At 44.5% G+C, this 17,456-nt stretch overlaps 1 protein-coding gene across 1 annotated transcript in view; it reads left to right on the top strand.

Annotated features, from left to right (window-relative positions):
* The window catches only part of CERS3 (ceramide synthase 3), a 69,571-nt gene that overhangs the window by 36,136 nt on the left and 15,979 nt on the right, over nt 1-17,456 (top strand). The window contains exon 9 of the mRNA XM_039844095.1: nt 10,227-10,380. Within this exon, the coding sequence (XP_039700029.1) occupies nt 10,227-10,380 (154 nt within the window). The remainder of the gene's footprint in view (nt 1-10,226; nt 10,381-17,456) is intronic.

Genomic DNA, 17,456 nt, shown 5'->3' with positions numbered 1-17,456 from the left:
TTTGGGCAGCGAGCAGCTCACGAAAGAGCTAGGCAAATGCTTTATCCTCTTTTAAGATATAGCTTCAGAAGTCATGTCACGTCACTTCCAATCCCATTTTCTTCCTTGGATCCAGGTGTCAAAAGTCAGCTCATATTTAAGGGAAGACAAATTAGACTCCTAGATTTATTGATGGGAGTGGTTTCAGAGAATTCGTGGACCAATTTGAAAGGCACATGACCTGGAAGCCGTCAGTCTAGGTAGCTCTCTGAGATGCTTCTAACTATGGCTCCTGTGGTTGACCTTTGATTTAGCAATGAAGGACATTCACCTCGGACTTTGCCATAAAGTCTCAAAGTCAACAAGCAAGCGTACTCTCGCCCAGTAAAGAACTGCACATCACATTGGGGTTGAGTGACTGCTGGGGTGCAACTTACCCAGATATCCTTATCTCAAAAATCCTAGATTTAAAAACTTAGTTTCTTGCCAGAGTTCTGGATTTCAAGGAGAATTAGTTACATGCATTTGGCTCTTTCTTGATCTTGATACTTCACTGAATTCAGAGAGCAGCCAATACCACGGTTTGCTATTCTCAGGGAGCTGGGCTGCATAGAAACCAGTATTAACAGACTTGACTGTACAAATTTTTTTGCTGGTAAAAATTGTCCTATACTAATGTTGACCGATCCACATGTTTGGAAGGCTGAGCTAGTGGACCTTTGGGAGAAGGGTTTTCGTGGTTTTCGAAAGAATCAGTTGAAGCGTCGCAGTGTAATGCTCTAGCTTAAATAGTCGTCCCATGGGCTCGGACATTTTATGTCATCATCTTGTGGTGCCCAAGAGAAAAAGTCAGTTCCTTTTCTTGAGCCTGGCTCCAACCATGTGTCTTAATCTTGTAATTCTACGGACTCGTTTTTCAAGGATATTTTATCGGTCCGGATTTGTTGTGAATTTAACGTGGACCTAACAGCATGCAAATGATAGACTTATTTCCCGATCCAGATGTTCGGAGGCATCGTGGGAGGCAGTTTGTCATCCCGTCGCTCTGTTCTTCTCAACTGCTTTTGTTATATGTTTGGCTGGATACCAAGATGTATCATAATTAAAATGCCAAAGGCTAAAGACAAACAGAGAATCTTAAAAGCAGCACGATACCGTCTAGGTCCATCCATGTTGTTGCGGATGCAAGAGTTCATTTAAAAAATTTCTTACGGCTGAATAATGTTCCTTTGTACCGCCTCTTCTTTATCCATTCATCCATTGATGGACACCCAGGTTGCCTCCATATCTTGACTATTAAAGTAATGCTGCAGCGAACACATGGATGCATACGTCCCTTTGCAGTAATGTTTTGGGTGTCATTGGATAAATAACCAGAAGTGGGATTTCTGGGTTCTTTTCTCTTCTTATACCCTTTGTTCTAAAGTCTATTTTGTCTGGTATAATTATTGCTAGCCTAGCTTTTTTGTTTGTTTCTGTTCTCATGAAATATCTGTTTGTATCCTTTTACCTTCAGTCTGTGTGTGTCTTTCAATCTGAAGCGAGTCTCTCGTAGGCAGCATGTGTAAGGGTCTTGTGTTCTTATCCCTTCGGCCCTCCTGTCTTTTGATTGGAGCATTTGATCCATTTATATTTAAAATAATTGTTGATACGTAGTTATTGCCATTTTATTATTTATATTTTTCTTCTTCCCCTCCTCCTCCTTCTTCTTCTTTTTCCTCTAATATTTCTTGTAATACTGATTTGGTGGTGATGAACATCTTTAGCTTTTTCTTGTCTGGGAAGCTCTTTATCTGTCCTTCGATTCTAAACGAAAGCTTTGCTGGGTAGAGTAATCTTGGTTGTAGGTCCTTGCTTTTCCATCATTTTGAATATTTCTTGCAAATCCCTTCTGGCCTGCAGAGTTTCTGTTGAGAAATCGGCTGACAGTCTTATGGGAGCTCCCTTCTAGGTAACGAATGGCTTTTTCTCTTGCTGCTTTTAAGATTCTCTGTTTGTCTTTAGCCTTTGGCATTTTAATTATGATGCATCTTGGTGTGGGCCTCTTGGATTCATCTTGTTTGGGACTCTCTGTGCTTCCTAGGCTTTTATGTCCACTTCCTTCACTATTTCTTCTAATAGGTTTTTAATTCCTTGTTCTCTCTCTTCTCCCTCTGGTACCCCGGTGATGCAAATATTGAGACTCTTGATGTTGTCCCAGAGGCTCCTTAAACTATCCTCATTTCTTTTTTTTTGATTCTTTCCTCTTGTTGCTGTTCTGATTGGGTATCTTCTGCTACCTTATCTTCTAAATCACCGATTCGACTCTCTGCTTTATCTAATCTACAGTTGATTCCCTCTAATGTATTCTTCATTTCAGTTATTGTAGTCTTCATTTCTGACCAGTTTTTCTTTATGTTTTCTAAAGCCGTTTTTATGTTTCCTATCTCTTTGTTAAAGTGCTCACCGAGTTTGTCTACTCTTCTCCAAAGTTCATTGAGCAGCTTATAACCAGTGTTTTGAACTCTGTATCTAGCAGATTGCTTGTCTTTATTGTGTTTAGTTCTTTTTCTGGAGCTCTGTTCCATTTTTTCATTTGGGACTTGTTTCTTCATCTCCCCATTTTGGCTGCCTTTCTGTGTTTGTTTCTATGCATTAGGTAGGGCAGCTATGTCTCCCTGTCTTCATAGAGTGGACTTATGTAGTAGGTGTCCTGTAGGGCTCAGTGATGCAGTCTTCCTCGGTCACCTGAGCCGGGTGTTCCAGGTATGTCCCTCGTATGGGTTGTGTGTGCCCTCCTGTTGTAGCTGAGACTAGTGCCAGGCTTGGGGCTGCCCAGCAAGAGCTACAAGGCATGCCAAGGCCAAATGCTGCCCATTTGGGTTTTGTGAACCTTTGAGGGATTTTAGGAAAGTCCACAGCATGAGCCAAGACAGGCTGTTTGTATGGAAAAGCCACTGGAGGCAGCTTGAATGGGCCCACAAGTTGGGAGGCGCGGGGCAGGGTGAGCAGTGCCCACCAGGTTGATAGAGACTCAGATATGGCGCCATCTGTGTTTACACTCTGGGAGTGGGGAGAGCTCTACCAAGGAACATTGGCCTCTGCTGGCACTCCTGTCTGGGAGAAAGCTGCCCCTCCAGCCCTGGCTCTGAAGCCAGACAACTCAGTCCCTCCCTGTATGACCCTGGCGCCTTTTGAGCTGCTGCCCTGATGTGGGAGCTCAGAGTGAGCGAGTCTATCAACAAGTAAATATGTGCAGGCCCCTTAAGAGGACCATCTGCACTCTCACGGCCCTCCATCTCCATCAGCCCTCATCCCCGCTGGTTTTCACAGCCAGAGGTTGTGGGGAACACTGATTCCTAGCATTGGAACTCTGGCCTGGGGAGCCCAGTGTGGGAACAGGACCCCTCACTCCTCAGGAGGACCTCTGCAGTTGAGACATCCTTCCTGATTCTCAACCACCGCATGTGGGTATAGGGCCAGCCATTTCCATGTCTCTGTCTCCCTACCTGTCTCGAGGTGGTCTCTTATGTATGTCCCCAGTTGTAGGACTTTTGTTCAGCAGACCTCAGGCGACTTCAAATGATGGCTCTTCTGAAGCTTAGTTGTAATTTCTATGTGGTCGTGAGAGGAGGCGAGCATCATGTCCACCCACTCTGCCATCTTGACCGGAAGTCCTCCTCCTGCGCTTTATGGGGAACTTATTTAGCCGATTCTCAGCCGGTGTCAACAAGACAATGTTAATTACATTGCTTTTCTTAAAACATTTACTCGCAACATCAGGCAGAAATTCCAATTGACATGGTCCAAATTGCTTTAATTGAGTTGCCTCGTTACCCACATTTGTTTGCATTTTTCATTCAAAAGCATTTACATCTCAGCCTTATACTTTTTACACTGTATTCCCAACTGTCATTTTAAAATAATGACTTCTATGTTTTTAAATTATTGTATGTATCTATCTACGTATACAGATGCCACTTGAGAATCATTAGTCTAGAAAGACCTTTTTAAGGTTGAGAAGTGACTCTTTGACTCCTGGCAGTTTCCCACCATAAATATCAGGAACAGATAATGGTTTAGTCCAGGCTGATCTAAAGGGAAGGGAAGGAGCACTGTGTTTCAACTAAAGTTTACAGATGGCAGTGCGGGGTCCTCCCTTCATTTCTTGAACTCATCACCTCTAGTACAGTGATGGGTGGGACGTGAGTCCTGCCCGGCCCAAGTTCATAACGACAGTAGAAGGGATCTTTGCATCCACCACCTTACCTATATATTTGAAGACTATTAATACTGACCTTTTTCTTGGATGTTCCAAAAAGAAAAAAAAAAAAAACATTTCCGACTGTGAATAATACTCAAATGACTTCCTTGCCTCCAAGGGTACATATGCTTGTGGGAACTTTACTTTCTCCACCTCTGGTTTACTGGGTTTCCGGTTTTGGCTTTTGAGGATCCAGCCCTCACTGGTGTAGAAAAATAGTACGCCAGGAAGCCTCATGTGACAGGGAATTTTGCGGGTGATGAGAACATATAAATACTTAGAATGGCGATCAGAGAGAGAACAGTTTTAAAGAAAAAATGACAAGACAAAGCTGAAGGCATCCAGCATTACTCTCAGCTTATGTTTATAAGAAGGAGACAAGAACGAGGTCATTGCGGACCCTTTCTAGCCTCATTAGGCCTGGACCGCTGTGTTGACTGTTAAGCCAGGGGCAGAGCATGGGTCTCATGGTGCCATGGCTGGCTTCCGTGGCCCTCTTGGGACGGCACAGCGCCATTTGCACAGCCACCAGAGGAAAGGAGGGACTTGGACAATGTGTGAGTGGCTCCGCCGTAGCTGGAGCCGCTCCCTGGAGCCACCACTGCAGATGCGTATCTGAGAACCAGACTTTCCAGTTACACACCGTGTGAAAGAGACAGAGGGTTCTGCCGCACTGTTTGTCACACTTCTCGTTCAGCAGCGTGCCCTCAGAGGAGTGCCTTCCCTGGCAGCCCATGCACATGGCACTTGTGCTGTCTATACATTTATAAGGGACAGCCACCACCATCAGGCACGCTTCTGCAAATCAGAGATTTGAAGGATAAGGGACCTTATGTGTACTTTAATCCCTGATTCACTTATTTATTTGGAAATAATTGCAAAGTTACTGGATAATTTCAAGTATGTTACAGAGAACTCTTCTTATATAGGCCCTTTACCCAGATTTTCAGTTAGAATTTTGCTTTGCTATTGCTTCCTCTCTCTCCACACACACGCACGCACAGGCACACGCGCGCGCGCACACACACACACACACACACACACATGCAGGCACACGCACACACACGTATGTATATAAATATTCTTTTCTTTTCCAAACCATTTGAAAGTTGAGAATAGTATGTCCTTTTAGTATTAAATACTTCTGTGTGTCTTTACTAAGAACAAGGACATTCTTTTCGAGAATCACAGTAGAGTTCTCAACTTCAGGAAAATGACAGTCTACCATCTGTGATTCAGTTTCGTCATTGGTCCAATAATGTTTTTGACTGCTTTTTCCGCTCACTCCCAGGTCTGACCAGGATCACATATTGCGTTCATTGGTCCTTCACCTGGATCAGGTCCTTACTCCTCCTTTGTCGCCCATGTCATCAGCATTGTTGAAGCATTTAGAGCCCCTATTTATTTTTCGGGTGAGGAGTTAAGACATTTTCGGCATCACACAGCTAGTTACGAAAGAGCCAAGACTAGAAACAGAACGTTTGACACACAGAACAGATACGTTTCAAGTTAAATTACTAATATGAAATTTTAAGAGCAGGTATCATTCGCCCTCTGTAAATATTTATTGAGATTTCTTCAACTACACGGTCACTTTAATATACACGAGATCTCTGAAATATAAAGTGGGCAGTTCGTCACCTGTAGAAACAGTATTTGTTATCCAGAAAAGGCTTAACACTCACACCTATAACTAGCAAGGATAGAAGACCTTTAACTTTGAGTTTTCATTAGAAAAGCACAGCTTTTTGGTGGCTGCCTTTTCTGGCCCAGCAAAACCGAGTACTATTTATACCAATGAAGCGATAGTTTTCAAACCATCTAAACTCAAATAATTGAAAGAGTGAAGATGGAAAATGAAACCAGAAGCCGGGAAAAGGCCGACCAAGCCTCACAGCCCCCTTTCCCGGGGCTAGCGGTGTCCACCGGACGGGTTAAGGGCCAGTGGACAGGCAGCGTGGATGTAGGAGGCCAGGAACACAGCGGCGCCTCGGCCTCTCTGTGAGAAGAGAAATTTTGGGGAGCCGGGTAGGCAAATGTCCAAGGGTTGGTGTGTTCATGCATGTGCCCGCACGCACGACACGCGAGGCTTAGGGATCAAATCGAGTGGGACAGATGTGCTTCTTTTTTCCTCCTTATTCCCATTGAAGGGAGGCGAAGAGATGAGGATGCTGAGACTCATAGAAAGGCTGGTCCTGAAGATGTAACAGCTGCCCCCAGGGCTGGGGGTGCTGCCCGCTTCCGAGCTCCTCTCCACTGCTTGGGCCTCGGGTCCCCTCCGTCCTCCCGCAGAGGATGTGCAGGCAGCACACGGTTCCCAATCCTCCTGGGCCTGCTCTGCCTCTCCAGGCGCATCGTCCTTCTCCATCCAAAGCAGAAAATCCAGCTGACACAGCAGCCCTCTCCTGGGTGTTGCTCTCATCACATTGTTAATGTCGACTCCAGCAGTAGGAAAGGGGGTGGTGGCGAGATAGCAGGTATCACAGCAGTGGTAACAGTAATGTGGCGGTCTCCCCTTATCTGCGGGGGACACATTTCGGGACCCCCAGTGGATGCCTAAAACCACGGATAGTCCCAAACCCTTAAATACTATGCTTTTCCTATACTGAGACACCTGTGATAACGTTTCATTATAAAACAGACACAGTCGAAAAGAGGAGGCACATTCTAGGCTAAGCACGGAGTAAGGACACAGATGCCCAAGGACCCAGCAAATCAGAATGGCGAGTTGGCTTTACGTACAGTGTTTCCTTTGACTCCTGAACAAAATGGGTTTGAACTACGTGGATCATCTTATGTGCAGATTTTTTTCAGTAAATACTCTAAATGTATTTCCTCTTCCATATGATTTTTTAAATAACATTTTCTTTTCTCTGGTTTGCTTTTTTGTAAGAATACATATACATATTATATATGTATTCTTACAAAAGAATATATATAATACATATAATATACAAAATATACATTAATTAAGTGTTTCTGTTATCAGTAAGACTTCTGGTCAACAGAAGGCTATTAGTAGTTAAGGTTTTGGGTAGTCGAAAGTTGTACGGAGATTTTCAACTGCATGGAGGTGAGAAAGGCCTTTTAAAGCACAAAAACCGAGCCGTAAAGGAAATAATGGATAGATTTGGTTATAAAAATATTTTTAAAACTGATTTTCCAAAAAAAAAATCATAAATAAGGTTGAAGGAATCTATGTAATGAGAGTTAACATGATTAAAAAGAGTGTTGTTGTCCTTAATATGTAAAGAACACTTAACGAGTCAACAGAAATAGTAAACACCTCAATGGCAAAATGGATAGATACCATGAAAAAATAGTTGACAAAAGTTTAAGTCAAAATAAGAATCATATATATATATATATATGTATTTCACTTCACAAGAAATAAAAATGTAAGTATAAACTGTGCAATGTTTTAGACAGAGGCTGACAAAATATAATATTGATCAAAATCTGAGGAAGCAGGTTCTCTCATACACTGAGTATACGACTATAAGTTGGTACACTCTAACGATATACTTCAAAATATAAAATGAGTATACTCTTTGAATCAGAATTTTAGCTATTCTAAGGAAATAAACAATTCTATCAAAATATCTTCGCAAGTAATTCTCACAGTGCTCTTTAGAATATAATGAAAATTCGGAAACAAATGTCTGTCAGTAAGGGAGTAAATAAATTTGACATCCATAAATAAATTTCCGTGCAATTATTACATAAGATAGTATACAGCAGAGGTTGGCAAGCTATGGCTCACAGGCTAAATCCCACCCACTGGCCACTTTTGTTAATAAAGTTTTATTGGCAAACAGCAACACCTGTTGATTGATGTATTGTCTGTGGCTGCTTTCGCACTACAGTAGCAGAGTTGAATAGTTGCAGTAGAGACCAAATAGCCCAGAGGCCTGAAATATTTACTGTCTGTCCCCTTATAAAATGTTTGCTGACCCCCGATGTATGTTCACTGACATGGAAAGCTCTCTGTAACTTATTGAGTGATCAAAGCAGGGTACAAAATCGCACGCGTTGTGTGATCCCTGTTACATAAAATCATGTGGTAATGAGGGAGGGGGAAGAAGCACCTTAAAGATTATTTTTAGAAGAGATATCTTAAATTACATTCACCAAAATGTGCTGGGTTACCTGCGAGTTATGAAATTTTAGGTTATTTTTATTTACCTCTTTATATTTTTCTGTAATTCCTAAGTTTTAGAAAAACATTTGCATAAGGAAAATGGATGAATGGCTATTAGCTTTGTTATATAGAGTTCAGAGTTCATATAATTGCTTTTTGAATAGAAGAAGATCTCGAACTGATTATTCACAAATGAGGAGCTAAACCTACTAGCATAGGGAACCATCAGCATTACGAATAATGCCATTTTTGTTTTGTTTTTCAAATTAACAAATTTTTTAAACCCACTTGATCCTGGTTGCAGTTCATTCTATGAAACTCTTCTTTAAGAATTTCTGAAAAATTGTTATAATTTTAGAAAATAATTTGGTAAAGTCTTAATAGCTTTTAATATATACCTTGAACGTGTATACTTTTAACGGACACCTCGAAACAGTAATTTTACATTGAGGAATATATACTTCTAAAGAAATAACCTTCAACTTGGGAAAGGCTGCGTACACCAGGTTGTTCAAACAATGTAAAATGTTTTTGATTCGAAGCTAAATGGAATTGAACAGAAAAACATCCACCCCGATGTATACGACTTTAAGAAATGAAAATTTATAATCACATAGAAACTAGGACGTGAGCACTTATAGTGATTCTAGTCATAATTGTGCAAAACTGGAGACTACGCAGATGCTCTTTAATAGGTGACTAGATTAAACTGCGGTACATCCAAACAATGAACGGACATTTAGCGAGGAGAGGATCATGCTGTCGACACCCACAGTGGCGTGGGCGAATCTCACGGGCACTGTGCTGAGTGAAGCAAGGCAGCCTTCGAGCTGACAAACTGTGTGATTCCATTTATGTGGCCCTCTTGAAAAGACAAAATTAAAGAGATAGAGAGCTGATAAGTGGTCGCCCAGTGTCAGGCATGAGGGAGCATGTGACTGTACAGGGATAGTCCAGGGTTTTTGGTGGCGGTGGTCACACAAATCGAAGCATGTATTATAATTCATAGAACTGCACACCAAGAAATCATCAATTTTACTGTACGTTAATTAAAAAAATGAACTATACATAGGAAAAAACTGGAAGATAATACACAAAAATAGCAATGTTATTCGTTTAATTGGTGGTATAGTGGACAGCTTCTTTATTTTCCCAATTTTATGTGAATAAATTATTTTATATAATCCCAATTTTATGTGAATAAATTATTTTTATAATTGGAATAAAATACGAACAGACCTACCTGGAAGCTCTAAAATCACAGTAGTGGATCAAGTATGGGAAATCAGCCAATGGGGCTGTGCATTCTGGGGCACGGGCAGCTCCGACTGTGTCCAGGAGTCTGTTTATGAAATTAATAAAGCATGCAATTCACTTTAGAAAGCGAAAGTGGAAGTAATAATAGAGTTTTCGCTTCTTGAAAAGCCTCTTTTATCTGGACAATTTACTCTTGTAGAATTCCCCATGTACTTTTGATGGCAAATAAACAGGATTGCATCATAAGGCAACAGTAACCCCCGTGTAAACATGCAGAGCTGGCAAGGCGAGTAGGGTTAGCGTTGCGGTCTTCTTTTTGCAAAGGAGAACTCGAGATGTAGGAAGGAACGTGGAGTGCAGGCTATGTGGCTATAAAGATTCCATGTGCTTTAACTTTCCTCCCAGGAGGCAGACTGCACTCCTTTGTGGCTTGCCAAAAATGATAGGAAAAGTAATATTATCATTATCGTTCTCTCTTGAGAACTTCCTGGACATCATTAGAAAAGAAATACATATTGCCTTGGGAGAAAAAGTATTCGTTTTCTCACGGAAAATTCGCACGCACTTGGACGGTCATGAAATACTCTCATCTGTTCGGTTTTTCAGGATTTTGTATTGCACGCTGATTCTGCCTCTGCACTACCTGGAGCCCTTCTTTTCATACATCTTCCTCAACCTGCAGCTCATGATCCTGCAAATCCTTCATCTTTACTGGGGTTACTTCATCCTGAAGATGCTCAAAAGATGTATATTCATGAAGGTAAGGGCAGTCCGAATATTCTTGTTCTTAGCAGGTGGACTTCAGTGCTGGGTGGACGGTGAGGCCCGAATACTGGAACGTTAGAGTTAAGTTAGGTAACCAGAATTCCTTTTTTTTTTTCTTGTTTCAATCATTATTGATAAAAATTTCTATAAAATATAGCTAGCTTTGTCATTAAGTAGGTCTTTAGGGTGCTTTTAAGAAATTGCTTTTGTTAGACAAGGACAGGTTATTCAAAAATCGTAATCTAAAACTTTCTCGTTGCTTGTTAAAGAGTCCTAACGTCTAATGAGTCTAAATTCACTCTAGTTTGGGACAAGCTGGATGGCGATAGCTGAGTAATATTTCCAAGTCTTATGCTCCCGTTTTCTGAGCGTCTAAGTCACCCAGAACGCTCTCCCCTCCAGCTTTCTCTGGCTCTCTGAAATATTGTCCATCATTTGGCCGTACGTTTTTTCCGAAAACATCTTATTCCCTAAATAACAAATTGATAATACGTTTTCGACGATAGATGGTTTTTACGTTTGTTTTGAATCCAGTTCTGAATGTTAACTTGAGAACAGAGGAGAGGACGGCTTCAGAAATGAATAAGAGGCAATCACTGCCTTTGGGGAAAAAGCCCAGTCGTCTAGTGCGTCTAGTGCACACTAGTAGCAAAGTGCTAGCAAAGTGCTAAAGAGAGGTCGCGAGGACTTGCTATGGAAGACAAAAGAGAAATTGACTCAAGGGCACTGGGTAAAGTGTCACTGACTAGGCAGAATTTGACTTGAGCCTCTAAGGCAAGTTAAAAAATATCAGATCACAGCTGCTTCTTTGTCTGGAAATCAGACATCTAAGGAAATTATAATTAAGGCTCTCTCAAGGTGAAAGTTACAGCCGCCTCAGTTTCAGGGTCCATATACAATACAGCATTGTCTCGTAATCAGAATGAGTGACTTGTATGTGACGGATTTGCTGGCATTTGTCGGATGAGCTCATTTTCGATCAACTCTCTGATTAATTCATTTTCCTACCGTAGTAAATGTGTCTCGATGATCGCTGAAGAGTTGACAGGTGAAATAGACATTGCTTCTAGGTGTGGAGGGGTAGGAAATTGGGCTGCATCTGGATTCATCTCAAACCGAATCCTGAAAGATTTTTGTTTTTAACCAAATTCCTGACTTGAGCTCGTTTTTCTGCGAGCAGACTCTCTTCATTAAGATCGGAGTGCCAGGGAGTTCCACTGAATGCTTCTGGTTCACTAATATTCTAAACAGTTTTTCTATGATCTCCGTGCAAGTTATTTTATCTCTAAGTGACTGATCAAGTCAGAGTAACTGATATAAAGATACGAATTTGACCAGTCAGGCAACTGTACATCCAGGGGCTGGAGGAAAGGGAGGACACCGAACCGAACCTGTCCAAATTTGGGTCAAGCCTTCCTGGGGTCGCTGTCCGTAGGCAGAAGTGGGTTTCTGGGTAACTGGTGAGTGACGATCGCGACAGGCCTGGAAGGGAACCAGGCCGAACGAAACTTGGAAACCAGATTCACTCTTGTTTGGTTCCATCCTGGCTTTCACGCGTCTGACCTCCGGTGGGTCGTATGGGCCTAATTAAACACCCCGTGGGGCGGAGAGCTGTGGACGGGAATCGCTGTACTTTGGAAAAGCTGTTTTCAATTGCGATTTGACAGCGGCAGCGGAGGCCCCCACAGCCCTGATCATTGCAGGAGTATGACTTCAGCTGGCTCGCTTGTGCGCTCTGTTCTCCACGGCAGTGGCGAAACTGGCTGAGAAATGAGCTTATTCCTCCAAAGCCATAAAGCTGCCTTTCCAAGGATGCTATTTCGAGGCACAGCCGCATCACAAAGGGGAGGAGAGGGGAGAGGCTGGAGCTGAAATTAGAGGAAAAACTAGCAAGTCCGTTTTTGTCTCTATTTAGTAAATATTTAGCATTTAATACATCTCTCAATTATTGTTGCTGAGGTGACTAATTCTTGGATATTTATTAAATAGAATTGCGGAGGTTTGTAGGCCTCCAGGAATTTCTTTTAAATCTTATACAGAGATTGAGAATTTGTCCTTTCGGTTTTTTCTGCCTGATAAGCCCTTAATAGGTAATTTTGAATATGCGAATGCATACAACACTTGGGGAACAAACCACACTGTTTGGGGTAGAAAGTTACGAAAGAGTTTATGAACCTTTTTCTGGACTCCATGAGTTTGCGTAGTAGACCGAAAAGACAAAAGTGATTATATTTCTTAAAAATAGGGATTTTGGAAATAGTCGCATTATTTTTCCTAGACGATAGGGTCATTGCAGGCACATGATGAATGAGGACCATCCACCATTTGCTTCCGTCGTCAAATACCTTAAAATAATAATATCACTGTACTCCCTCCCAGGACACTGACATATACATACCAGGGCTAGGAGGCATCTTGCTGCCTGCGAACAAGACTTGGCCCTGGAAATTAACTGGTTTCTATAAAATGGGTGATTTCGTGATGAACTACCAGCCCACGCACCAGATCACGACGTATGACGTCACGACGTATGACGTCATAGATTCATCTCGTCATTCCCTTTGCAAACAGGAAAACTGGTTTCAGAGTAAATTAGAAGGAGCATAGCAGGCTTTCGTTTAATATTACCTAAGAGAACGTGATTATTCTTGAGCTTTTATTTTCTCCTTTCTAAATATCATTCTGGGTGCTGGCCAGCGCCAGTGTGTCTCTGTGACATCGTAGGCTGGTACACAGCCAGGACGAGGCGGGAGGAGCTGCAACGTGTAGCCATTAGAGTCGAGGTGGAGAAACTAGCCTCTTGGCAACCTGCCCCAGCCATCTGCTCCCGACAGGCAGCGTCTCTTACGGTCACAGAATGACACGTGACTCACGCCGAACTGTTTTAGCTAAAGAAAGCAAGCTGTGACATCAGGGACATCGCTTCTAATAAACACGAGGAAACCGAGGCCTCCGCCGCACGCATGGCAGTAATTCCAAGGCAAAGCCAAGGCTAGAGCCCGAGTCTCTTAACTTGTGATATTTCTCCTTTTTTCAGTCATTCTTTATTCAAATAATTCTTCTCTATTTGAAATAACCAGCCAATTAATTTAAAATGCTTGCATGAAGTAAAAAAAATAGTGACTACATAAACAAATTGAGTAATCAAGATCGTACATTAAAATGCAGCACAAATCTTTGAACTTACGTTTGGACTTTTTAAAAGCCGAAGAAAAATGTTTCGTAATTATTTTTTTCATCCCAAAGGACTTCCTAGTAGAGCAGTTAGGGTAACAGGTAAGGGTACAGGTAATAGCTGAGGGTAAAGGCACTTGGAGGTTCAGGTCTCAGCTCTCCCGTCCACCGGCTGTGTGATCTATTCATTACCTCAGCGTCCTCACCCGCAGAGTGGCATGAGGCTTTGCGTACCTGCCTTGTGGGATAAAGCCCATAGTGTCGGTGTCCAGCACATAGTAAGCACAAGGTCATTGTCAGTTGCCATCGTCATGATCATCATTATTATTAATCGAGTTCATCGTGCCAGATCACAGAGAGCCTGTGAACTCCAGGTAGCCTGGCGGTTGGCTGTCAGTCGAGGCCGCTCTCACGTCCCTCAGACGACGCTGCAGCTGGCATCAGGCGTCAGCACCCTTGCCGAGCAGCCACGCCCTCCAGTGCCGGCTTCCTAATCTGTCTCCTGCCAGTTGATTCATGACTCACATTCTCTGTGATCCCTTTGACACCGTCTCTCAGACGCCAGTGCGTTAGGGAAAAAACAGGGAAAAAACACCAGATTTGTAGCATTCAGGAGGCCTCCAGGTGTCTTTTGTTGGTTGATGATAGTGGATGACAGACCTGCCCTTCGCCGAATGAGACATCATAAAAATACCACACAGACGGACGATTCAAGTTGAATATTATAAAAACACTCTCGGTTTATATTTCCAGATTTCTGAATATTTCTATAGATGAACTAGCTGAACCATCTATTCAAGAAACAACAGTGGATATTGTAAACTTGTAACGACAACAGAAATAACCGTGCAAAGTTGCTTGGCTTTAAGAATTTCAAATTTGAATATTGTTCCCTATTGTAATACATTTGGCTCAGCCACAGAATAGAGAATGCTATAGAATTCTAGAACCGGGAGAGACAGACCACTGGACCAGGCCACCACGACTTCTCAAGGCCGGGGTACTGCGGATTGTCACTCACTCCCACGCAGTAGTGTGCTCTCTGTTTTACAGAGGAAGGGAGCGAAGGTGACCGAAGAAGTCACAAGATTGAGCCAAGGTCACAAGCGGGAAGTCATGCGACTTCAGAGGCCACGCTGGCTCCTCTGCCTCCCTGGTAGACCTGCGTTGTGACCCCGTGTCCTCACGACATGAGTCACGCGCTTTCCCCGTGTGTGCGTTTCTCTGCGTGTCTATTTTGTGTGGCTTACGCCCAGTTCTCACAAACTTCGTGATCTTGTCGATTTACTCGGTTAACTTTATCTTTACCGTCACCTTGCAAACAGTCAGTGAATGTGGTCCAGCTCCTCGTGGAGGATGCCCTAGGAAACCCTCGTTATGATAAACCCGTTAGGGGGGCCTCCGGCTTAAAGCAGCCACAAACCTGGGCTTTTATCGCCTCGAAAAGCTCGAGTTGTTTCACCGTTTAGGAAAAAAAAAAAGTGACGCATCTCGGCGACGGCGTTAATGTAACGTCACGCGTGGGAACACTATGTTTTCTAGGCTTTGACATGTTCAGTGTCGAGAATGACCGTATTTCGTAAACAGAAATACCACTGCTAAAAACAGAAGGCTGGAAACAATGTCGTTTGTTTCCAAAGACCATCGATATACTAGAGCGATGGGAAAATTTTAGCAGAAGCGAGGGAGTTCACAGCACACTTTGGGGGTGAGGTTAGGACTGTCGTCCGCGAGTTATGTCAGAGTCGACGCTGCAGCCACGAACGCCGGCGGCGAGTATTCTCGGGGCAAATGGAAAATGGGTTAAGGAGTAAAAGAGCCGATCGCCCGCATGGCTCTAAGATAATAACAGAAAGAAAACGCATCGCGCCGGAGCCAGGGCCCACGGAGACACTGGCCCCTTCCCAGCCCCCCGCCCACACCGGAATTCCCGTCATCCTGCCCTTGACCGGGGCGGCCTCGGTCACAGACCCACAGGCACAACCGGGCACCAGGTGAGAGCTCCAGAGGATGCCGCCCTCGCGTTCGCTATTGGAGACGGTCGTGGAAGGTGGGGTTCGCCTGCCGAGTGGGGAAACGGAGCCTCGGAGGCCCCGAGGCCGTGCCGATCGGGACCGGAACCCGCAGTGACATTTTTCTGCACCACAATGCCACCAGGGCCGTTTCTTACGCTGGGATGTTCGGTATTTTTTTTTCCAAGCTAGTCGGAAATTCTTGTATTTTTTGTTTCTAAAACGTTTCTTTTTCTGTTGGGACAGTTGTCACTGCACACACCCAGACGCTGCCGATGACAACAGCGTGTCTCTTAATTCCGGGCAGACTGACCTCCGATGGAGAAAGATCACATTAGGGTTTTTTTCCATAAGTAAAACAAGATTTTATCTCAGTTTCTTCAGGCTTCCCTCCGTTCCTTTGGAACCGGGCGTGAAAGCGGCCAGGGCCTGCGGCCCGGTGCCCACTGCTGGGTGTCTAAAAACGGCGAGTGTCAGTAGCCTGCAGCTGAGCGTCTTTTGCGCCCGCTCCTCAATGTCATAAGTGTTTTCTGAGAGTGGTTTTTAAGGTACTAGTTCTTCGGAGGTACTGGGCTCCGCAGGTATTTGATTGACAGGAAGTCAGCTGACGCCGTCGTCAAGTGAAGGGACCGGTTCAGATGAGACCTGTCCAGCGACAGCATTTTGAAGGATAATGGTGGGGACTCAAATCCCAGTTTTCTTTCCTCTGTCCCACATGTTGACCCTGGAGGTCCCCTGAGCCACTGATCGCCTCTTGCTGAGGATGGGGGAAGAGCCAAGAAAAAAGAGATATGACATGATTTCGCGAAAATGGAATGGATCTTCATATATTCCCGAAAGGAACAGTGACAACTTATATCGCGATTTGGTAGAAGTCTCTAAATCTACTAAACACCCCCCCAAATCTCCTTTACCTACCTCTCTGGGTGCAGGATGGTATGAAGAATGTGGAGAAAGTCCGGGCTCTGGGAGGACCCCAGGATTCTGGCTGTCCTGAAAAAGACGGTGACAGGGGGCGGGCAGAGCTCGGCGCAGGTGAAGGAGCCGTGACACAAGCTGCGCCAGCTCCCGGTGGCCACCGCGTCTTCCCCGTGCCAGCTGCGAGCGTGTGCACGCACGCGCCTACGCAGGAGGATCTCGGGGGTGCTCTGGGGTTCTGCGCCTGTGAGGACGTGGAGGGAGCTGGCCCGGGCAGAGGGGGATGTCACACAGTGATCACAATGAAGGCGTCAGCCAACCCTGCAGAGAGCTCTGGAGCTCAGAGGCCCCAGGTGAGGCAAAGGGGCTGGACCTCTGTACCCTGACATCTCGCTGTCCCCTGACATCACGCTGTCCTCGGTATGGACTGCCCTCTGGAGAGGAGGCCTCGCTCTGGGCTCGGCAGCCACCTTCAGGCCAAGACAACAGCAGAGAGGGACACAGCCCTGTGCCTCCCACAGCTGGGGGTCAGAGCCGTCGTCCGGAGGGGCTCTGGGCTGTCCCCTGCGTCCACGTGGCCTCCCACCTCTGCTCGCCCTACCCTGACCCGAAGGCCAGTCCCCACGAAGAGGACAGCGGTTCCCTGCGCAGGCGGACAGACGGGAATCAGAGGGCGCGGGTTCTCGAATGCTCTGGAAACGAGGCCTTACCTACCAAAGTCATCACTTGCTTCTTACCTTCTGTCTTCACGTGTGTGACCTGTTCCCATGGGGTCTCCGATGTCATGCTCAGTTACAGCATGCGCTGTGCCCACGACCCTGTCCTTTCCATTCAAGGAAGCTTTCAGTTCATGAGCTCGGGAGGGAGATTCTATCCTAGGGGTGACTGCGCTCACCTCTCTCTCTCTCTCAATCTCTCTCTCTCTCTCTCTCTGTCTCTCTCAATCCCTGTGTCTCTCTGTCTCTCT

This window comes from Pteropus medius, unplaced genomic scaffold, assembly GCF_902729225.1.
Source record: "Pteropus medius unplaced genomic scaffold, Ma_sr-lr_union100, whole genome shotgun sequence".
NCBI classification, from domain to species: domain Eukaryota; kingdom Metazoa; phylum Chordata; class Mammalia; order Chiroptera; family Pteropodidae; genus Pteropus; species Pteropus medius.
This window is presented reverse-complemented; position numbering and strand designations above follow the sequence as displayed.